The following is a 23,359-nucleotide window of genomic DNA, read 5'->3' on the forward strand; positions in this document are numbered from 1 at the left end:
AGAGAGGAAATCTGTACATTTTAAGCTCCTACTCACAGAGACCTTCTCTGCTGAAGGCATCGTGATGCTTCTTCGTTTAGACTTCAATGGCATTTTTCAGATTGACTTTTAAGGCTAACAGAAGGGGAAATGGGCTCTTGTTCCTTCAGGAGATGACAGTGTATTTTTAAAAACAAATTATGCATGAGGGCTAATTAACTTGGCATTTACAGCTTAGCGTTCTCCTGGTTAAATCTGCTCCAACTGAGACCACGTTTTGTTGCAAGAAAACTTGTGCCTGGCATTTCCTTCCTCCTGCTGCTTCGTATGCTATGACATTAAGGTCATGAGCCACCTTCCAATGCCCTATTCAGTGACTTCCAGTGAAGACTGAGTGAAGATTTCAGGTTTAGCTGTGAGGGCTAAGGCATGTCTCAGTGGGAACATCTCTCTTGTGGTCCTGGTCACTGCTCTAACAGCAAGAAAGTGCCCACTGAGTTCAGTTGTACCTATCCAGAGAGCATCTGAGCACAGTGGCAGCTGCAGAAAAGCTGCTTGGAGAAGGCTCCAGCACAATGAATCCCTGCAGTCTATACAAAGGGAGTTAATAGGATGCTCTCATTCACAAATTGTATTAGAAGGCACTGATGACAATGACCTCACATGAGCTGCTCACCCTGCACTTCTGCTCTCTGCCATCCCAAATCAAGTTAAGGTGGTCTAGATGTACCTCTTATTGCTTCAGGGGGAAAATATGTCCTGTTTGCTCCTGGGAGTCACAGGTAGCCAATGCAGCAGGTCCCTGGCACTGTGAACAGCCACGTTTGCAGGGAGCTCAGTGGGTCAATCCCAAGGGCCAATCCCCAAGGCCCAGCTTCAGGGAGAAGCTCCCAGGGCTCTGCAGGACAGGATGAAGGGATAACATGCAACAGCCTTAAGACTGGTTTGTGGGAGGGCTGCATGTCTACATCACTATGTGCTCATGTGAAAACACAAACCTTGAGTTTCTCTCACTCTTTCAGATTATTTTCTCTTGATTTTTTAAGCCTGAACTGATAACTCTTTGCCCTGCGAGGTGAGTTATTTATGTTCCCTATAATTCCCACAATATGAAACTATAAACATAAGTGGTGGTGGTGGGTAAACAACCAGATCCAAAGGACACAAACACAAGTCCCAAACAAAACCCTCAGTTGTTGTAAAGCTCAGAAGCTCTAACCAGTTTAATTGTATTTCACAATACAGTTTGTATTGTTAAACACAATACAAATGGAATGGTCCCAGTGTCCAGCTTTTGAGGCTGATGAGTTAAAATTAGGGCACCTTGGACGATGAAAAAGAGAGGCAGGATGGCAAAAGGGACGTTTTGGCAGAATTAACTGTGTGCTAAAATAATCCTTAGGGGACTGCTATTAGTGACCAGCTCTCCTGACAGCTCCTTTGCATGGAATATGCTGCTCACCCATCACAGCTGCATTCAGGTGTAGAAGCAGCCTGCCAGGGAGCACTGCTCAGAATGGAGGCAAGTCTCCAGGTAAGTCCCACTCTGTGGCAGGAAAAGCAAGGCTGTGTATTTGGCAGAATCACCTGCATGCACTTATTGACCTCCTCAGAGATTCTGGCTGCTCTCCAGCACTAAGCCACAGGCTGGCACAAATGGCTTGCAAAGAAAGGCACCCAACTCTGTCTGAATGAGGCCCCAAATTTTAATCTTTTAATTGATGCTGCAAATCTCTTTTCTGCCCTTGAACTGAGAGAAGTGGGTGCTCTTGTCAGGCAGAGAACAACCAGAAGCACATCTCAGAACCACATGATGTACTGAACTCTCTGGAGACTGCTAATGATATTTGATTAATTTTCATTATCAGTGTGAGCAAGCTTTGAGCTCTCTCTGCATCTGTCTTATTTAGAGTTGTCTTTTCTTTCTTAGTTTAATAGCAGCTTCTACAGACAGTGATCTAATTGTTCCTCAGCACCTGCTTGAAGCCATCCAAGTTAAGGATGGACATTGTGTAATTTGCAGTACACGTGATTTGGTCTTTAAGGCTCAGATCAAATAAAATGGAATAGCAAATGAGGCAGTAATTGAGTTAAGTGGAAGGTTCTGTGCAGGCTGATGCTGGGGTCACAGAAATGCTTGGGCTGGACAGCACTGGCAATGGAACAAATCAAAATACGTGTGTTGTGGCCACTCAGCAGCAGCATGAACAGCCTTCCAGTGGATATCCTCAACTCAATAACCCACAGAATGCTTTCTGTCTACCAGGGTAACTGGCTTTTGCAGTGGATTTTATTCTGAGTCTTTGTTGTGTTGCAAAACCCTTCAGCCAGGGCCCAGTGAGTTCAGGTGCTGCTATTAAAAGCCCAGGAGGAGCTGTTTGCTGTCACCTGTTACCTGTTACAGGATGCCTGTTACCATCCTCAGGTGCAGTGCAGGGAGCCCCTGTGACTCACACCCCACAAAACCTGTCCTGGGTACAGCCATGGCCATGCCAGGACAGAGAACATCACAGTCACAGAGCTGTTCATGTGGCAGAAAGGGGATAGATAACCTTATCAGCACTTAGCTGCAAGCTCCTCTCGGTTGGGCAGTCCTGGAGGAATCCTTTTGTGGGTCCTTTGGTGAGCCCTAGTAAGGATCTCAGCCATTTTTTTGGTTATCAAGCCTAATTTTGATTCCCTCCTATCCAGATGACAACATGCACTGTTGAGGCAAATACTAAGCAATTGGGAGTGCTACAGCCAAAGGCACAGACTGAGCTCTCAGTCTAGATATGAAAACCTTAGAATCTGTATAGGAAAAAAGTTAAAAAAAAATAAATCATCCTCTACCTCACTATAGCATTACACTGGACTGGAAGGCAGGAAAAATCCTAATTTCCTCCACCCAGCTTCAATGCCCTGAACTCATCTTTATGCTCCATATTTCTCATCTGCTCCTGCTCATTGGCTTGATCAGTCTCAGGGCTTTGCTCATGGAATGCTAGGAGGCACACAGCTTTTGGAGGACTGGCAGGACAAGGCTCACCCCCAAGAAAAGCAGATTGTTTTATCCAGAACATTAATCCAAACAACTATTTGCCATCTACTACATGAAATTGGGAATTATTTGAAGTACTGTTAGATATTAATTCACTTCAGCACACAAGGAGAAGCAGCACTAATGAAGAAAACAATATAGTCCTGGAGCCAACCCACATGTCATTCCTGATCACATTTCTGAGGAGCAGGGTGCAGCAGGAATGGCAAACCAAACCCAGCCTTTCTGCCCGTGTCTGGGTGCTGGGGAGCTTAATACCTCTGCTCTGACCATCACAACACCATTTGCTATTTCAAACAGATGTCTCCTCCTCGGAAAAAGCTTTTGGCAATGGAGGGAAGAGGCGTTGTCCGGGCTGGAAGCCGGAGCCCGGGCACGCTGTCGGGCGCGATGAGGCAGTCGGGGAAGCTGGCAGGAGCTGCTTTGCAGGGAGTTGTCATGGGAACGGAGCAAGTAGGGCAGGAGCTGCTCCGCATCCTCCTCCGAGCGCGGCCGCACAAAATCGATGCTGATTGCGGAGCCAGCTCTCCGGCTGCCTCCAGCAGAGACTGAACATGAATGAAATCTCTGGCAAAGGGCAGAATCTCCCTTTGTGGGAAAGGGGTGTCACTCCTGGTTTGAGTGGAAGACTTTGGTGCTCATTTTAGCTGCCTGTGAATCTGGCATCCATAATGGTCAGTGGCAGCAGACAAAGAGTTGATCTTGGTCAGTGAGTGCATCACCATGGTGGGCAAGCTCAGAATATAAAATATTGCCATAGTGTCAGTATTTGTGGTCATCTGAAGTATCAGACTCACCCTGCACAATGCTGACTTTGAATGCAACTTACTTTCTCTGTGCAGGTCTGTGCATGTGGAATTGTTGGAATTTTCTTTATGATAAATAATTTGTGTGATACTGTGGTTGCTAGGGACAAACAATGGTAGCAAATGGTTTCCTGGATAAAGAAGAATACAGAGATTCCTGCTCTTTCAGTTATTAGGAATATGTATCTAAAAGGAAAAGAATACTGGTAATGTGGCACCACAGAGACCAGTGGAAGTAGAAATAAATGCAATGGGTAAGAAAAGATCTGACAAAGGTTGAAAATGCTAACAGAAAAAAAGAGCAAAATGCAATTTGTTGCCTCCAAGCTGTCATTTTGCTTTGCCCAGGACTGCTGGCAAAGAAAAGATCCCCTTATTAAGAAGGCATCTGCAGAGTGACTGCATTGCTGCCACTGACCCAGGCCAGCAAGGTGCTGAGTGAACACTCCTCATTTCCTATCCACAGTGAAGTGTGAATGAGGGGCCCGCAGCCATCCAGGGCTTGCTTGATTCATGCTTTGGAAAAGTGACCAAAATAGCAGGCAGGGAGGAAAATGGAGCCAAAGCATGGAGGGGTTCCCAGTTTGCTTGTTGAGGTCATTGAAATCCCCCTCTGCTTAGCAACAAGTTTGAGGCAAGTAATGATGAACTTAGCCACAAAAATGCTTGGAGTTGTATCATAAACATCATCTTTACCTTGCCTTTAACCTCTCTCCCTGGCTCTGGTGTTTCCATGCAGGCTGCAGCAAAGGCTGGAATGAAATGGCTGGCACTGGTAGAGCACATTCTGGATTCATAGTGACTTTATTCTAGTGCTGATCCCTTCGAACATAACACAGGAAGTGTGAATGTATTAGAGCAATCCTTGTGCATTACTCTGTATGAGGAAGGAACTGTGGCTCCTTTTTGGGCATGTTTTTCTCTGTGCCTCCAGCAAAAGCTGTCTGGGGTAGAACAAGGAGCAGCAAAGTGTGTGAAGCAGCACTGACCTTGTCTCCCCCATGAGCAATTCATGCAGGGCATCTGAGGTCTTGCTGGGTCAGGGCTGGCAGAGGCTATTTATAAGTTTTGCATTAAACAAACAAATGCAGAAGCTGTTCTTTGTGCTGCAAGGGATGAAGCCAGAGCTGTGGACTTGGAGACCGTGGTTAAAGAGCTGAAGCCCCTGTCTCAGCCACAAGCTGCTGTTCCTTGTATTTGCAGCATTGTCCTTTGGTGAAGGAAGGGACATGCAGCAGGAATTGCACTGATAAGAGCATGACATATGTCACTAATTGAAACCATTCACAGAATAGGGCATTCTCCCCATGTATGTGATGTGGGGACCCAGCTGCTGCAGTGTGTGAGAGCCCTGACTGACCTTGCATTAGCAGAGAAGGACCTTGAACTCTCACAGCCTGCAGAAAAGCCAGGAGTGGATTCACTGAGACAGAAAGATAAAATAAATGCACAGCTCTTTCAGCACTTCCCTCCATTTGCTTCATATCATAAATATCAATACAAATATAGAAATACAGAGGTAAACAGTTTGCCCAGCCTGCCCTTTTCATATGCATGCATTTCTGCTGTGAAAGGCTTTATGTAACTCCTGACAGCAGATTGCAAAATAATGCCTCGGTTATGGAAGGAAGCCACTAGCCATTACATTGCATTACTGTAATGTAATGGGTCCCTGAGATGAGCCAGATTTGGAGAGCTTGCTTTTATTGTAAACCTTGTACCCCATCCAGCCCACTGGCATTGATTTCTCTTTGTTTTCTCCAGAGATCAGAGACCACGAGGCCAGAATAGCAGCTAGACTGGAACTGAGCCACTGGGGTTTTGGCCCCAAACAGAAACTCATGAGTCAAAACTGCGCTGTTTATTTGAAGGGATGCAATGCCAGTGACAGAACTTCAGATGGATGCTGATGACCAATCTGCTGAAAGGTGAATTTCTCATTAGCCTAGAGAAATGACATTGTAATTAATCTCTTCCTATGTTTCTTTGCTAAGTAAAGACTGCTGTGACAAGTGCTGCCATCATTTCATTTTTTAACTGAACGTAGGGAATAGACAGAAAAAGAATCTGTATTTACTTTGTTTTTCTCCTGTGCAAATGTCACACCACTTTCATGTTGGCAATTAGTGCAGAAGTGCTGATCCAATCACTTATTTACATAATCCCCTCAGATTTTTCTTTTATATCATTGTTGATAATGAAAAGAATTCCTCAGCTGGGAAAACAAAGGGAAGCAGGCAAGTTCTGAATGTGAATAGGCTGAAGTGACATAAAAAGATGGTAATTTGCATTAGTAAAAATAATCAGAATGTGGGTGACTGAAATGATGGCAAATAGCATCTATCCCTACCTGCCCTGAGGAGCATCCACCCTGTGACAGTTCAGCTACAGCATGTGGAGCAGCCCTACACCAATTGTTTGACACAGCACAGCAGAGTCCAGTGTAATTACCACAGAGCATGAAGGAACTTTGCAGAGAACACCTTTAAAATACTCATATTCACATGTTAATCATGTGCAGCACAGTAAGGAGGAGCTGAGGCACAGCTTAGGGCACTGTTGGCTACAGAGACTGTGTGGCTCTTGCAACAGGGAAGGAAATGCAGGAGCCCACTCTGCACATACAGTGCCTTGAAATATAGAGCTTTGATAAGCTATTTTTGTGAGATGACTGAGCAGGAAAGATGTGGTCCTGGAGCAGCTGCCCTGCCTAGAGATGCACAGCCTGTGCTGTGTCTTTGTTGCACAGCCTCGGTTCTTGTTGTGTCTGTGCTCAGGCTGTGCCCAGCAGCTCAGGGGGATGCACCCCCTCCATGGCTGGGGGGACCAGGGCTGCCCCCTCCCCAGAGCCTCAGAGGCTGAGCCCTTGAATAACCAAACCACCTCCAGCAGCTCTGGGGGGCACTTGGTGTGTGAGTATTGCTGATGGAGACAAACATGAGAGCAAGTACAAAACTGTCAAACCCGTCACTTGACACAGCACACTGACAGCAAAGTGCAAGGTTCAGCTTAGAGAGGCCAGTGTAGGGCTACAACCCTCAAACAAATCTTGTTATTAAAGCAAAGGGTATGTGTTATTTTTAAAAAGCAAACTGGATGAGAGAGCTCATCTCCATTAACTTGAAGAGGATTGGTCCAGTAAGGAGAGAGTTAGCAGTGCAGGGAGCAGCCTGCTGCCACTGAAGCTCAGACTCTGATAATCCAGTGAGAGCTCTCTTGAAGATGAAACACATCTTCAGCCCTCCTGGAAGATTAGCAAGCTGAAAAGCAATTATAGTCATAGCAACAATTTAATAATTTCCTTAAAATCAAATTTATATACATTTTTTGGCTGTCTTTCCTCTTTTTTATAACCATATTTTAATAGTATTGCTTCTGATACCGGTGTGATGCCAAATGCATTAAAAAAATTAATTGAAACAAATCTGAAAAAAATCTAAATGTTAAGACAGAAACTCCTAAGTGTTCTTTTCTTAATAATTCTTTCAGGAGCTTTGTTTACCTAGTCACTTATTATTGTTTTCTAGGGGAAGAATGGACTCATTTCTGGAAGAAATAACCTTTACCTCCTGCAGTACCAAGAACCTGTGGCTCAAAATATCCTGTTTTGATTTTTTTGGTGTTTCTGGCTTTGAGGAAGCTCCAAGACTGGGCTTGAAGCTCCCAAAAGCTGTTCCAGCCACCTAAATAAAAGCACATTTATTACCTGTGTATCAGAACTCTCTGAATGGGGAAAAAAAGTTAGTTAGGCTGTCTTTTCCTACACCAAACTCTTCCAAAGGCAGTGATGCCTCTGAAACTGCGTATTGTTTACTTCAGCTCAAAATGTGATCTGTGTTTTTCTAAAGATTCAGCATGTTTTTCCACTCAGCAGTCAATCTGCCCATTGTAGACTATGGCTGTGGGTGGTGGGGAAGACACAGAGCCACCTTCACACTTCAAAACACTTCCATTGCAGATCCAGGCATTAAACAGACAAATTGTTTGGCTCAGGCTGAAACCTGATGTACGCTCATTAAAGTCTGCTGGCAATTTTCCCTGAGTTTTAAAGAAAGGTGTTTTGTGTTTCCATAGTAACTCCAGCTCCTTTCCTGAGCTGTCTGATGCACTGCTGGTATTACACAACCTATTGTGTGAGGAGGGAGTGAAGAGCATTGTGGAAAAGTCTACTGAATTTAAGGATTATGAAATTACAGCCACTGAGTGGGGGCTGGGGAGGGAGAGGGCAAACGCAGCAGCTTTTGGCCATGTACAGTTTTGCTCCTTGGGAGTTTAGATAGAGAACCATGCAATGGTAGAATGGTTTTGGTTGGAAGGGACCTTAAAGATCCTCCTAGTTCCAATTCCCCTGCCATGGGAAGGGACAACTTCCACCAGAGCAGGCTGCTCAGAGCTCCATCCAACCTGGCCTTGAACACTGCCAGGAATGGGGCATCCACAAATTCTCTGAACAACGTGTGCCAGCCTCTCAACACCTTCACAGTAAAGAATTTCTTCCTAATATCTCATCTAAACCTACTCTCAGTCTGAAGCCATTCCTTTGTCCTGTAAAGAGTCCCTCTCCACTTGTTGTGTAGGCTCCCTTCTGCTACAGAATGAATGAATGGCTACAGAAAGACAGAAGGAATGGAAGGGAGGAGAAGGAATAAACAGGCTGAGTCACACTGCCTGCTGTTCCTCTGTGGAGCTCTCAGAGGAGCTGAGATGAGCCTGAGCTGTTTCCCAGCTGGGCTCAGGCCCTTTTCCAGCTGTGCCAGGGACAGGCTGGGTCCAGCCCTGGCAGTGACAGGGGGGTTTGGAGTCCCTACACAAGGAGGGAGGCTCGTAGATGGCTTCACCTGCCAGCTCCTGGGGAGCACAGCTGGAAATGCTGGGGAGCACAGCTGGAAATGCTGCTTCTCACCAAGGCTGGCTGCCCCCTGCAAGAGGGGGATCACAATAATTAATCACCTGACAAACGAGGAACATTGCTGGATTTTAGTGATGTCTTCTTAGAGAAACAGCTGTCTGTAGGGGGATACAGTATGGCTAAATGAAGGTGGTATAGAATGTAATCTTTTCCCCTAAAGAGTTGCAGCTGAACCAATTACTAAAGATTAGGAGCAGGCCTGATGTTACCAGGCCATACCTGTAGCCAATAAGAAGTGTTATAAAAGAGTGGATGGGGGGAACTGGAGTCAGTTGGCTGCTGCGAGGACAAGGAAGAGTCAGCGCCCAGAGGAGCTGCCTACAAGAAACATCAAGGAGGTGTGAAACTCTAGCAACATGGAACCCTTGCAATGTAATGACAATAGAACTCTTGCACTATAATGACAATAGCTGTGTATAAAAGGCATGAAGATTTATATAACTGTGTGTCCAGATGTGTAAAAACTGGGTTGTATGCTGCTCACACACCTCATTTTGAGTGGTACTAATAATCGCTTCTTGGATTAAACCCATTCCAATAGGGCCAAGATTGTGGGAACTAAGGGCCAGTCAGCCCTACCTCTCTTTCAAAAAGGACGTGTTGATACAAAGTGCGTTCAAAGAAGGGTAACAAGGCTCCTGAAAGGCTTCGAAAATGTGTAAATGTGTTTTATGAGGAGTGGCTGAGATGGGTTTGTTTAGCCTGGAGGAGGCTCAGGGGAGACCTCTTGGCTCCCTACACCTGCCTGAGGGGAGGCTGCTGTGAGCTGGGGGCTGCTCTCTCCTGCTGTGTCTGCAGTGAGAGGACTCGAAGAAATGGCCTTAAACTGAGCCAGGGGATATTCAGATTACACACTAGAGGATATTCAGATTACACACTAGAACAAATTCTTTCGCTGTCAGCGTGGCCAGGGACTGGGAACAGCTTGCCCAGGGAGGCGGTGGAGTGGCCATCCCTGGAGATGTTCAAGGGATTTCTGGATCTGGCGCTGGGTGACACGGTTTAGTGGTTTACAGTGCTGTTTTGGTGCTTGGACTGGATGACCTGGGAAGTTCCGTCCCTGACGATTCCACGATTCCAGGAATATTTTTGTGCAGGCCAGCCCGCGCCCGGAACCACGGTGCGGCGCCGCCGTTCCCGCGGGGACGCCGCCACGCGCGGACGGCGCCCCACGTGAGGTGGCGGCAGGCGGAAGTGATGGCGGCGGGGGCCCGGCGGCGGCGCGGCGGCCACAAGCGGCGGTGAAGCGGCCACAGAGCGCCGGGGCCCGACATGGCGGCCCGCGGGGCGCGCCTCTGCTCGCGCCTCTGCTCGCTGCTGCTGCTGGCCGCACTGGCGGGGCTGGGCGCCGAGGCCAAGGTGAGCGGGGCGGGGGGGACGGGTCACGGCGGTGCTCCCGGTACCGGGCCCTCCCTCCGTCCGCCGCCCCCGCCGGGTTCTCGGTTCCCGCGGGTGGCCCCGCCTTCCCGGCCCCACTGCTGCCCCGGGCGGCAGTAGGGGAAGGAGGGAGCCCGCGGTTCGTGCGGGCGCTGCCCTGCCCCGCTCGGCGGAGCAGCTGGGCCCGCCGGCGCGGCCTCGGCGCCGGCCCCGGTTCCTGCGCTCCCGGTAAGCTCGTAGCCATTGTTGTCGCTTTGCCGTGGCGCCCGGGGACACCGTCACACAAAGCTACGAGTGGAGATGGAGCTGCCGGGACTGGGTGGGGCTGAGCTCCGCTCGGTGCCCGGCTCCGCCGCGCTGGGTGCGGGCACTCCGCTCCTGGCCCTCCCCGCTGCCCCCATACCCGGGACTGTCCCCGCGGGTCTCTGCGGCGGGCAGGGACACCGGGACTTCTACGGTCACAGCACCCGCGTTTGAATTTTCCCCAAAACCTGTGGATTTTCTTCTTTTTAACGGTAATCTGCGGTTTGACCCCTTCGCGGGGAGAGCAGGTTCGGTGTAGGATGTGGTACATGGGATTTGGATTTACACTGCTCTCCTGGGACCTCCCTGCCCTGCTGCAGCCGGCTCTCGCTCCCCAGCACTGCAAGGACGTGGTGCCAGTCCAGAGGAGGCCATGGAAAGGATCATAGGGCTGGGGCACCTCTGCTATGAGGAAAGGCTGAGGGAATTGGGATTGTTTAGTCTGGAGAAGAGGTGACCTAGTTGGAGTACTCGAAATCCTCCCAGTACTGGAAATCTGTAAGAGAGATGGAGAAGAACTGATTATATGGGCAGGTAGTGTCAGGACAAAGTTTTACACTGAAGGAGGGTGGGGCTAGGTTGGATATCAGGAAGAAAGCCTTCTCTGTGAGGGTGGTGGGGCACTGGCACTGTTCCAGGCCAGCTTGGACAGGGCTTTGAGCAGCCTGGCATAGTGGAAGGTGTCCCTGCCTGTGGCAGGGGAGTTGGAACTGGATGATCCCTTCCAACCCAGAGCTTTCTATGATTCTGTGCTAGTGCAGTCAGGGTTTCCCAACTGACCTGTGCTCAGTGTTACTCTGACTTGGCTGCTCAGTACAGGAGTTCATTACCAATACTTGTTCACACATTCTTTTGTATTGCCACTAGAAATTGCCTTGAACTTTAGATAAGCCACGTTTATCCTCTGTCTCTTGTTATTTGCTAAAATAAGCTTAGCATTCTTTCATTCCTTTTAAGCTCATCACTGTATCTGACAAGCAGCTGTCCTCATAAACTGAGTAGTTGAGCAATCAACATCAGCAATTTCTGCATGTGTGGTTTTTTTTTGGAAAGAGGAATTAGCTTAAACTCCATTTTTCCCCCCTCAAGAATGCGTTTCTATCTCAAATAGCAGTGTACTCAACAAATTGCTCTACTCACTTAGTAATTCTGAAGTAATTCTTGTTCTTAAACTTGCAGGAAGTCTTGAGTAAGACTGTTCAGAGGTACTTGCAAGTAATTTGTGTTAAATATGTCAAGTCATATGTGGAGAATGCCTTCTGTACCCCTGATAATATAAATTACATAATAAGATAATTGGTTCTAAGTGTGTTGTTTGCTTCACTTTCAGAACTCTGAGGATGTCCGGTGTAAATGCATCTGCCCTCCTTACAAGGACCACTCAGGCCATATTTACAACAAAAATGTTTCACAGAAGGACTGGTGAGTGTGTGTGGCACATACAAAATGATAATAAATCTTACTGGTTAAAGCCTTGTTCTGTAGAGATTACATATGGATCTCCTGTGGTAGTGCCAGGGCAAAGCAGAGCATTTCCATAACTTACTGCAGCTTTTATTTCAGGAGTACTCCAGAATTCAGCTCTAGCAAGGGACAAGGCTTAAACCCTCTAACTTTTGTTCTGTCTTCTCTTTTGGTTTGTTTGCTTGCATGTTTAATTGTTTATTTAGACTTGGAAGTAGTAGAAGGGAAGAAGGTGATGTGTTTTGAATGCAGTGACTTGGAATGGTGTAAAGGCAAGGGAGCACAAACCTGGAACTGGGGCTTGGGAGTATTGTCTTTGCTTGCTCTACTCTTGAAAACCATCCCATCATTTAGGAACTGTTGTTTCTGGAGTTTTGTGAGGTTCCAGTAGATTTTGCACTTTCTAGCAAATTGTAGAAGAAAAAATGCTGATATTAATATTTCTTATATTCTCAGTAAGAGACTTTCTACTGCACTTAACCAACATACAAGATTTCTGCAGTACTTGGGTAGTGTATTGACACAAGCTTTCAGTCACAGGAACAGCAATTGCACAGATTGTGCCTGGCATGAATTTTTGATTTTTGTAGCTTGAATGCTGCATTCTTCCACAGAGGAAAATGTAGTTCTGCTTTCACATAAATGAGAAAAATAAACCCTTCCACTCCCCTCCAGACACTGTGAGGTGGCACTCAGCAGTTGCAGCTATGAAGAAGAAGTACAAACAAGGCAGAAGAGATGAGCTGGTGCCTGGCTGAGTGTTTGCAGCACTGTAATTTAGCCCAGTAAAGTGTTGAGTGCCAGGCTGCTGCTGTCACTTCAGGCCCTGTGTTTCACTCCCTGCTGCTGACAGTGCCAGCACTGAGGTAACCAGGAGAAAGGTGAAACAGGATCCTGGTTCTCTCAGTGCTCTGCAGGGACCTGGGGGTCTGAGCTCTGAATAACAGCCTGAGTCAGCAGGTAGAGCAGCATTATCTAAGTTGTTGTTGGAAGCAGTTGTCTCATGGCAGCTGGGTTTTAATGCTGTGCTATGGAGAGCCCATAATATTGTCAACCACACTTTTCCACAGGGAACTGACAGTTTCTGGTAATCTTTTAAGTCAAATGCTTTTTGCTGAAAGCTGAATGTTCTTTATTTACTGTCTTGGTGCTTAGAGAAACAGCCCATCTGACTTCCTTTTTTATTTCCCCAGTGTCTGTACCTTGTGATGTCAAGAAAAAAGAAATTCAATTCATGAGTGTCAAAGAGAGGCTAATCTCCCTTCAGACAGTGAAAGGCTGGAATAAGGCTCTTTTGAGTATGGTGAAGAAAGAAAGGGAATTAGTAGCTGAAATTTACTTTTATCCATGATGTCAGTGTCAAATGATGCTTTGTGCTGTTTTCATATCCTTGGACTTGTTCTGCTAAGAGCTTTAATACTTTCTCTGAAAAATGAAGACATTGTATTGAGTTAGAAAGATCTTAAAACTTGTTTAGCAGCTTGTCAGTAGCTGAATTTCTCATTTAAGTGACATAATTATGCTGTAGTGATTTATTTGTACCTGCAGTTTAGAACAACTGAACTTAAGCAAGCTGAGCTTCTCAGCTTCTGCAGCAGAGTGGAACAGCTCAGCTAAAGCCAGCTCTAAACTGACTGGGCAGTTTCTGTGTTTCCTCAGTGATTGTCTCCATGTGGTGGAGCCCATGCCTGTCCCTGGACCTGATGTAGAAGCTTATTGTTTACGTTGTGAGTGCAAATATGAGGAGAGAAGCTCAGTCACAATTAAGGTAAGCAGTGTAACTCTGTTGGCATATATCGAAGAGTTCAGCTGTTTAGTAAATATGTCTATTGTCTTTTAGAGAAATGGTATTTTTAAAGGGAACACTGTTCTAAGGCAGCCTAAAATATAACTTTTTTTTGTAGTAGTTGTTCACAATCTTGAGCAGTAACAATAGCATCAACCTTTAGCTGAAGAAGTGAACCTGAGACCCTTTATTGAAATCTCCACTTCTGAGATCAGACTTTCCACCTTGCTAAAATTCTGAGTGTTCTAAGACATTTTGTCAAGCTTTGGGCTTTGTTTTCCTTATGATTTCAGAGGGCCTCTCATTACACAGCTGCCTAACTTTCTTACTATAAATTTTCTTTATCTGTGTTTGTACTAACATGTTTTGTGTGCTCTTCACATTCTTGTCCCCTTGGAGCCATTGAGGCCTGGATTGCTGTGAATAGACTGCAGAATGTCTTTTGGTTTTTGACAGCACAGACTTCTTTATTTTGGGATTTTAGAAGTTTGGTCTTTTGTTTTGCTTGGTGGCTGAATTCAGGTCTGTGCTAGACAAAGGGAGATCAGTGGGGGATGCCCCAAATTTGTCACCTGTTTAATGGCCAGGCTGGACAGTTGTCTTGGTGGAAGTGAAAGTTATAACACTGAATTGTTTAAAGAGGCATAGGCTAAGATTCTTTGCAAGGTCTCACTGTTTCAAGCTGCCCTAAACCCTTCTAATACCATGTTGTAGCCTTTTCTTTCTGAGTTTTAAATAATCTGCTGACACTACCAAAGATCAAACTTCACCTGTACTCATCTTTTGGTCCTTGCTGCTTGTTGTGAGAGTGGGGGGGGGGGAAAGTCACAATCTTGACATAAACTGTGCTTGCATTATGTAGGTGACGATCATCATATACCTGTCCATTTTGGGCCTGCTTCTTCTGTACATGGTGTACCTTACCCTGGTGGAACCCATCCTAAAGAGGCGCCTCCTTGGGCATTCACAGCTCATACAAAGTGATGAAGACATTGGGGTGAGTTCACCAGAGTCTTTGTGCACTTGGTTAGCATGGAAATTGGGATTGGTTGGTTGATAATTAATTATTTGGGGTGGGCAGCTTTTTTTTGCCAGGCAGTGTAAATGCTTTTCCTGCTGGGAGAGGAAAAGAAAGGTGTGTGATGACTTCTGTGAAGTCACTCTTTCATTTTTCACTGGGCTGGGGAGCAGTGAGAGCTGCTTCAGTTATGCCAGCTCTAGGCACAGGTTGTTTTCACAGAGAAGAAACAGTGTAAGAAGGGAGATAAGAATATGCAGGAGTACAGCTTTTTAGGAGTTATAATGATCCAGTCTTGCCAGGCATCATTATTATGGGAAGTGTTTACTGCTTAGATTGCTCTCTACAAAAAGAAAGTATGGGGGTTGCATCTTCTGTTGTTCCAGTTCGAGTTTCTTGATTGTAAAACTTCAAGAAGAAATTGCTATAATGAAGCAGAATACTAATGGATGATGAAATAACTTCTTAGTATACAGCCAGAAATCAGAATGTCACAGTATATTCTAACAGGTTAGAGGAGTTTTTCTTCAGAGAAGGGGAGCAGTCCAGTAGTGACAGGATTTTCTGTCATTACTGGCCTTTCCAGTCTCTAGCACTGGGTAATAATCACATATTCTTGTTATGAAATTAGGGTACATAAAGCATAGCTGATAAAATCTATTATCTAGGAAAATGCTGAATTTTGAGTACTTGATTATCCCCTTAGCAAACAGAAACACCTTTCTAAGTGAAGATGCCTGATGATTGTCCCACTACTTCCCTGTGTATTACATGTAGACATGTTTCAACTGCCTTTGTTTTGACAAAGTAAGATTTTCCCAGTCACCTCTAGGAGGATTTTGGGTTGAGTGTTTGTTGGATTTTTTTTTTTGAAAGGAAATATTTGAATGACTCTTCCTCTTTGTGCATTCTTATAGCAAACTGGGCAGCTCCTGCTTGAATTAAGTGAGCTGGTGCTGTATGCTAGATCTCAAACAAATTTTTAGCTTAGATAAATTATCTTAATGGCTCCATGTGTGAGTGAGTCTTTTTACTGTAGGTGGAAGAAGTGAAATAAGTCCCATGGCAGAGTTCAGGTTAACTGCAGAATGAATTTACCTCAAAGTCTGGGTTCATCTTAACCAGTGTTATGTTTTGCTGTAGCTGTTCTGTGAACATAACATAATCTAAGGTCCCTTATGAATTATCCCATTCTTGCCTTCCCTCTTGCAAGTTCTTGATATATTCTTGTCACACTTCAAAAATACCATATCCATGGATTTTGTTTCTGAATTTCAAGGCAATGTGTTCCCTCTTTGTTGTTGTCCATTGGTGGCAGTGGCAAGTGATGAGTGTAAGCCACTTCCTTGGTCCTCTTTCCTCTTAAATTCTTTTTTCCCCTTATTGTCTACTTAGAAATTGACAGTGGAGCTGTCAATCTGGCCTTGGAGCTGAGAATCTTGTTTGCCAGGAAGGCCAGTACCATCTAGACTGTCCTGTGTTCTCCCACCATGTGTTTTACACTAGCAAACCATGTGTTGCTATTATGACTTTTTTTCCCCTGTGAATGAAGTGCCCTGTCTCCTGTTAAATGCCCATTCTAGGTATTTCCATTTGTATAACCTTTTTTGGTGAGATGATAGCTCTTTTGATCAAGGCTTGTCTGTTGTTCTCTATGGGAATATTTTTTTAATGCTCATTGTGGCTTTGGGACTCAGAGCAATCATTTCAATAGTTCTCATTAATGATAATCTGTGTACAGCTTACAGTTGTGATTGAGCTGCTCTGCACAGTAATATCAGAAAGTATCCATTAATATGAATGTCTTCAAAAGTGTTCTGGAAAAAAAAAAGTGTGAAATGTAGGGATACAAAAAGACAGTTATTTAATATAGGATGTAATTATGTTATTTTTCATTATGTGTAGGATGCTTTCTGATGCAGCTTTAGCAGCATGACTTTGCCCAAAGAGTTTAATAGCCAAATAAGAAGTTCAGTTCCAGCTCTTACTGCTTATAACTTGGCTATATTTGCTAGCAGAAAATAAAGCCTTGCAGGTACTGTTAGAAAACAGAGAGAGTAAACGTTAAACAAGCACTGGGTTCTTGTTGAGCTGTGTCACTTCAACAGCTGTATTGACACTGTGCTTTCAGACAGCTCAGCACAATAGGCTTAGTTTGGTAAACACCAGAGTGTGTTGGTTTGATATAGAAGCTGTGTGTGAACATCCTGAACTGCCTGGCAGGAGATGGCCAGGAGCTGGCAGGGAACCGACCCCAATTCAGCTGTGCATTCACCGCAGTCATGGGGGTGCCTGGGTCTGCTCTGGGCTGCAAATTGGGTGCAAGACTGCTGTGATCCTGGGCAGCAGGTAATTGACAGTACAGTGAAGTTTGGGAAGTCTCTGGAAGTTCCTGCCAATGAGGAATTGAAGTACGGTTCCAACAACTCAAAAACCTGCTTGGTCACCGTTACTGGCCAGCTTGTTGGGATATGTCATTTACCTTAAAGCAAGGCCAAACCCAACCAGCCCCCACCTGCTGTGGAGTGTTGCAGGCCAGCAGAGCTGGAAGCTGTGAGCAGTGACGGTGGTGTTTTGCCCTTGCAGGACCAGCAGCCCTTCGCCAACGCGCACGACGTGCTGGCGCGCTCGCGCAGCCGCGCCAACGTGCTCAACAAGGTGGAGTACGCGCAGCAGCGCTGGAAGCTGCAGGTGCAGGAGCAGCGCAAGTCCGTCTTCGACCGGCACGTGGTGCTCAGCTAAGGGGGGCTCAGGGGGAGCTCCAGGCGTGTGTGGACTAGTGCAAAGAGCTGACAGAAGTCTTCCTGATCCTGCCAATTCACGAGAGTTTTCTTGAATGATTTGTTATTGATTTAAAACAACCCCAACAAATTAAAGAAGTATTTGAGCTATAAAGGGATGTACTGGAGTGGAAGGAGTTTAAACAGATTAGTTAACCAAAAGCTTAAATCTTTATGTTTTCAAATGGCTTTTACTAACAAAACTGAAAAGAAAACAAACCCTAAGATACCTTGGGTTGCCACTGTGGTACATTATTTACAGTTGTGACTTTATGGTGGTTTTTAACTATATATTTCTCTTTACTATTTATGTGGTTAAAAAGTACCTGGGAACACAGTAATAACTTACAACTCACTAATCACTTTATGTAAAGATCTTTTGTAAATATACTTGGATTTTCTGCTGATTGATGCTAGGTACTGGAAATCAAAGTCTTGCGGTGTAGTTTTGGTCTCAGAGAATGAAACCCTGCTGACTGTGTTCATTTGGTTTCTTGCACTCGTACTTTCAAGATGCTTGTATGGCAAGTGATGTCTGCAGACTTGAGGCAAAACATAAGTGGACACTGACTCCTGGAGCTGCATATTTCAAGTACTGTGATGTAGATAAATTCAAATGCAGTGCACATTCAAGGCAGTGTTGACATTTTGTTCTATTTTGCTTTAACAGCTTAATATATTGTAGGTGTATGATAGCTCTTATAAAATCTTTCCCTTTCTTTTCATGGGTAAAGTCTCAGGAGTTAGTATATGATGAAATATTTATTATAAAAATCTTCCTGCATTTGTCTGGATTGATGGTGTAAGGCACATACTTTCTCTAGCACCTGTCATCTTGGGAGTTAGGTGTATTTTTTTATCTGTGACTCTGTATTCATCTCTCTTCAGAGGTTATACAGTTGCTGGATGACTAACTTTCATATATCCCCTTTGGAATGTAACAATTAAAGATAAAACTGATTTTTGAAAAATGGATCTGCATTATCAGTTTGTCATCATTTTTCTCCCTCATTATGCTGCATGTAAATTCCATCTATAAAAGTGCTCCTCTAAACATGCTTCAGAGTAGAAATGTGCACTTGTTCAGTGATTAGGTAAAGAAAGGCTCATCAAATTGTTAATTGAAAGAAATTTTTAATCCCTGACTCAGATGTAAGTTGCATATGTAGTTGCATGATTGTGTGACAGTTTTCAGTTCAGTGTGGAAGGAGGTGGTCCATGGAAGAATACTCTTGTTTCTGGGGACAGTTTTGGCTTGCTTACTCCATGCCTGGGGGACAGACAGGTACACAGCTTTCTTTGCATGCCAGTCCTGTAGACTTCCAAAACTGAGTTAACCTGGAGTGATTTAAAGCAGGTGGTGCATTGGTGGATTTACAGGATTCTTGCTTTAAATTAAAAAAAAAAAAATTGCACAAGGATTGCCAGGTCAAAAAAAAATTCAGGCTTGGGTTCAGTTTTTGTGTTCAACATGGCCCCAGTGAGTGGGAACTTGTTCAGTTGGTACTGTTTGGTTACTGGTTATGACACTTAGGGTCTACTAAAGAAAGAGAATGCAACTTGTTTGTGGAATACATGCCTTGATTGTTGAGTATCCCAGTCCTGGGAGTTGTTCTACCTCTTGGCTGCCTTTCCTGTGAGGCCTGAAGCTGGTGTGGGAAGGGGGAAGTTGGCTACAGCACTGTGGCTCACACAGGGGCAGCAGAAGGTGAAGCTCTCTTTCCTTGGTGGGTGACAGTCACAAGAAGCAGGACTGAATGTATATCCATCTTTTGCTAGTAGAAGTATTTCTGATCTTATAGTTTTAAGCTAAAGTGGTTTGGGTTTGGATTTTTGTTTATGCTTTGATTGATAGAAGGGCCAAACCATGAGATAGTTCTAAGTGTCAATCCTGTTAAATGTGGAATTTTCAAGATTTGTCCTATTTTACTGCACCTCTATAATGGGACAGCTATATATGTAGCATCTAAGTACATGTATACATTGCATTATAGATTCTGTACTGTTTCTCTTTTTAAGCAAAACTTGTGTGGCTACTGTTGGCTCACTGTTTTCAAATCTTCTCTTCTTATATATATTCACCTTTTATATGATGTCACGCTCAACAGTAAAAGAATTTCCCAAAATTACAGGTATAGTGATTAAATTTAAAGGTATTAAGCTGGCTAATAATGTGTCCTCACCTGTAGTGCAGAGAAATCCATCCCAAATTTCTAAATAAATGCTGTTTTTCTGTGTTTAAAATGAAGCTATGGAAATTAGTTTGCTTATGCCTTGACAGTGAATATTTACCTAAATTCTAGCCAATTGTTCTATTTAGATATTAGAGTACAAAATGCCAAGAAATGAAAATACTGCTTTGTATTTTCCTTACCATACTGTAGTAGTCTGCAACAGAAGGCAAACAGGAAGTGAACAAACCGCATTCCTGATTACTTTTTCAGGTAATCTGGATGTGTTCAATAGCAGTTTCAAAATTCCTAGCCCTTAGTGCCAAGTTTTGTTGCCATCATAGCTGTGGTGTGGGTGGAAAAGCCCAACCAGAAATGAGCAGATCTAACTGTAAGCTACTTTGCATGTTGTCAATTGACTATAAATTGCAGCAGTCATTGACTCAGTGGAACAAGCTACATAATTCAGGTAAGAGACTTGCATGTTGCTGTATCTAGCCACAGATCTTCACTGAATATCAATGTTCTTGTAAAGCACTTCTACCAGCCATTTACTAACAGTGTTTTCAGAGCTTTTTAGTGAATCCTGTTTAATGTGATCTCTTATTTAATAAGGTATAAGAAAAATGGAACATTAACATCTTTTTTTTTTTTTTAATATCATTCAGATATTTTCAGGTATTCATCACTCTTTAAACAGCACATCTTGTTTCCCTGGATTTTACTTTCATCTGAAGATTGGTGAGTCTCTAGTCTAAGGGGAAAATGTTCCTAACACTTTGTGCAGGTGTTGAGGCAGCAGGTAACTGTTTTATGTAACCTTGTTACACAGCAGAAGTGTAGGTACTAAGCAACAAATATTGCAAGTGTCTCTTCTTGAGGGGTTGTGTTGGTTTTGGTTCCTTCTCTGGAGTGATGTTGTGCCATAATTTTTTTTTGCCATGTAGCAGACTTCTCTTCCTCAATGTTTTAAACTTGTTAGCAGCAGAAAGTTTTTAGGCAATAAGCCAGTCTTATAAGTAGAAAAGGGAAAGTTGATTTTTATAGTTGTCTACTATTTTCATTTTATGAGGAGTGTATATTCACATATGGAAAAATATGTGAGTTTTTTACATGCATAATAATGTGAAATGGATGTGTGTTCATGCTTTTAGCCTATCTACAGAAGTACCTGTTTAAGATGCATGGGACTCCCACTCATGCCTAACAGCTATAAATGAATTCTTCACTCATAGATTGTCTGTTGTGAAATATATGTACATTAGAAAAATAGATAACTCTGCATACAGAGACATTTTCATAGAATATGTTGTGAGAACAGGTCCATACCAAGTAAATATTTTCTGTGTAAATGTGGCAGGTATGAAGTCAGTAGAAAATATTTCCCCATACCCTTGTGATGGATTTGTGTTATGGACTTGTGATTGGAACATCTGAAACTTTGCCAGATTTCTGTGAGTATGGAATCCAGCAGGTTCTGGTAATCTAGTTTAATGTTCAGGTGTGGTTTCCATTTTAGAGGATGCAATAGAATCTAAGTGCTTTGGACAACAATGTAGGGATGTACAAGTGGATGGTGAGCAAGAGCATTTTTGGATCAGTTCTGTGTAGGCAAGTATTGGTTGCAGTCTGTGAGGGTGGCTCATGGTGATTCTTTAAAAATTAGGTGGTTGTTTAAAAGGTATTTAAGGAAGCTGTTAGGTAACAGTGATTACATTCTCAGCAGTTAGGCTGATGTTCAGCTGTTCGAATAATGATATTGGGAAGGCCCCACAATGCAGCTTCTTATAAACCACTGCAAGAGTATATTTTTGTTAAATGTGCCAGGGTGATTTGTGTGGTTAGACCTGCTGTAATGCTGCTCTGAAGAGGGGGAGTGAGAGTAGGCCAGTCTGACTTACAGGTTTCCAGCAGGGCCCCAACTGCTGTGTGCCATCCCTTCTTTGTATTGCTAGGACATGCATTTTTCCTTTGATGAAGTGTTCATTTCATAAGTATGACATATTTAATATTTAATTTCTAGCTGTAGGATTGTTTTTAGAATTTCATGTCTGTGTTTAATCTGCAGGTAGGTGGAGAAGGAATGTGAGGACCCAAGGAGGTGTTAGATTTAGTGTAAATTCTCTCATCTCTAAACTTCTTGTAAATCTTTGTATGAGTGGATGTAATACCTGACAGACATGACATTAAGATTGAAATCCATTCTCTGCACAGGTTTTCCATTTTGTTCAGATGATACATTGAATGTGGCATCCAGTGAAGAGAGGAGAAAATAATTTGTCTTTGAAGGCTCTTTGGTATGAATAGGGAGTCTTTTACTGGAATTGTAGATTCAGTTTTTTTCAGGGAGAGGAAGGGAGTGGGGAGAATGCCTCAGGTGTTGGCCTGCTTTATTTGTTGTCTCTAAGTTTTGGTGGATTTGGAGCAAGCTAGACCTATGTGGAATGCATATAGGTAGAGTCTCTTCATTTCTAAAGCTGAGGTGAAAGGAGGCTGCTTGCTCTTTCCTGTAGGAAACTTTAGTGGCTTTATATTAATATCTGTTGTGTGTTAATTTAATCAGTGTGACTGACTTGCACTTTCTTGTACTTTTCAAATGGGATGTTATCTTGTTCTACCTGATCTTCCAACATCATTCTGAAGTGTCACAAATGCATTTAAAAAATCTCTTTTGGAAAATGTCAGCAAGGCCTAGAGTTGGTAAGTCCAGGTGAGTTTTTTATACTGTTCAGTGTGAGCTGTTTAAAGTATTCTGTAATTATGTGTTTCCAGGCTAAATGCAGAACCTGATGGATGGCAAAAGCTACTGTAACCTCATCTGTGCTGAGGCTCAGCACATCCAGCTGGCAAGGCCTTTCTGTGCAGACCCACTGGTCACGTTTCACGTGTACCCAGAAGCACCAAGCCAGGTCCCTTTGGCCGAAGATTTGGCATTCCTGCCTTTCATGTCAGAGCATCTCATCACAGAGACCTTCTACAGCGAGCCCTGCCCCTTTCCCTACCAAATGCCCCATTCCAGTCTCCACAAAAGTGAGTACTCCTATGGCTCAGCTTTCATCAGGAAGAGGAATGCGAGGGAAAGGCAGCGTGTTAAGTGTGTCAATGAAGGCTATGCCAAGCTGAGGCACCACCTGCCCAAGGAGTACTTGGAGAAACGGCTCAGCAAAGTGGAGACCCTGCGTGCTGCCATAAAATACATCAGGGACCTCCAGTCTGTGCTGTGCACTGACTCTGGGGTGGCAGGAAAAGGTGTCACGGAGCCAAACCAAGCACCTAAAGCCACTAACAAACCAGCCCAGTTGTTGGAGACGATCTGAAGTGTTGCAAAGCCAGCCCAAGGTATCCTGTCTGGGAATGTAGTAGCCACTGTGTCAATGACGTGTGTGTTCTGGCACTCCTTGGGAGCAGATCGTGGCACACGTCACTGTCAGCCCACACAAGAGCTTGAATGTTGCAGATAGTTACTACACTTAGATATGAGAGGGACAACTGGGAAAATCTCAGCTGAATGACTTTAGTTAATTCATGAAAATCAGAACGAGTTTCTAAATTTGTCACCAAGCTAAAAATGTGACACCTATATGTGTAAAGTAACTGTATGTATCATCACAACCTGCATGCTTTAAAATAAAATCTCTCTACTTATGGGACTGAGATTCTCATTTTCTGTCATGTTATTGATTTAATCTCACATGCACTTTCTTAAAATATTCACTTTAATTGCCA

General features: G+C 44.1%; 2 protein-coding genes and 1 long non-coding RNA gene across 5 annotated transcripts; all 3 read left to right on the forward strand.

The window, feature by feature from the left end:
- Positions 1-1,246: 1,246 nt before the first annotated feature.
- Positions 1,247-7,523, forward strand: LOC143694332 (uncharacterized). Its single transcript, XR_013182713.1, has 3 exons — positions 1,247-1,513; positions 5,590-5,753; positions 7,353-7,523. It is a non-coding gene; the product is annotated as an uncharacterized LOC143694332 (long non-coding RNA).
- Positions 7,524-9,892: 2,369 nt separating this feature from the next.
- TMEM9B (TMEM9 domain family member B) lies at positions 9,893-18,435 on the forward strand. 2 transcript variants are annotated; one of them, XM_054633985.2, is made up of 5 exons: positions 9,893-10,093; positions 11,745-11,836; positions 13,538-13,646; positions 14,527-14,661; positions 17,269-18,435. In XM_054633985.2, the coding sequence occupies exons 1-5, from the start codon at positions 10,007-10,009 to the stop codon at positions 17,422-17,424; spliced, it is 579 nt and encodes a 192-aa protein (XP_054489960.2). In that variant the 5' UTR covers positions 9,893-10,006; the 3' UTR covers positions 17,425-18,435. The 2 variants fall into 2 exon arrangements, with proteins under 2 accessions (XP_054489960.2, XP_054489962.1); XM_054633987.2 differs by lacking the exon at positions 9,893-10,093 and adding an exon at positions 10,194-10,339.
- Positions 18,436-18,573: 138 nt separating this feature from the next.
- ASCL3 (achaete-scute family bHLH transcription factor 3) lies at positions 18,574-23,283 on the forward strand. Of its 2 annotated transcripts, XM_054633990.2 has the most exons (3): positions 18,574-20,102; positions 20,302-20,374; positions 22,406-23,283. In XM_054633990.2, exon 3 carries the CDS (start codon positions 22,411-22,413, stop codon positions 22,948-22,950), a length of 540 nt encoding a protein of 179 aa, XP_054489965.2. In that variant the 5' UTR covers positions 18,574-20,102; positions 20,302-20,374; positions 22,406-22,410; the 3' UTR covers positions 22,951-23,283. The 2 variants fall into 2 exon arrangements, with proteins under 2 accessions (XP_054489965.2, XP_077035949.1); XM_077179834.1 differs by having other exon boundaries at positions 18,574-20,374.
- Positions 23,284-23,359: the final 76 nt, after the last annotated feature.

The sequence above is a fragment of the Agelaius phoeniceus genome, chromosome 6 (assembly GCF_051311805.1).
Source record: "Agelaius phoeniceus isolate bAgePho1 chromosome 6, bAgePho1.hap1, whole genome shotgun sequence".
In the NCBI taxonomy this organism is placed as follows: domain Eukaryota; kingdom Metazoa; phylum Chordata; class Aves; order Passeriformes; family Icteridae; genus Agelaius; species Agelaius phoeniceus.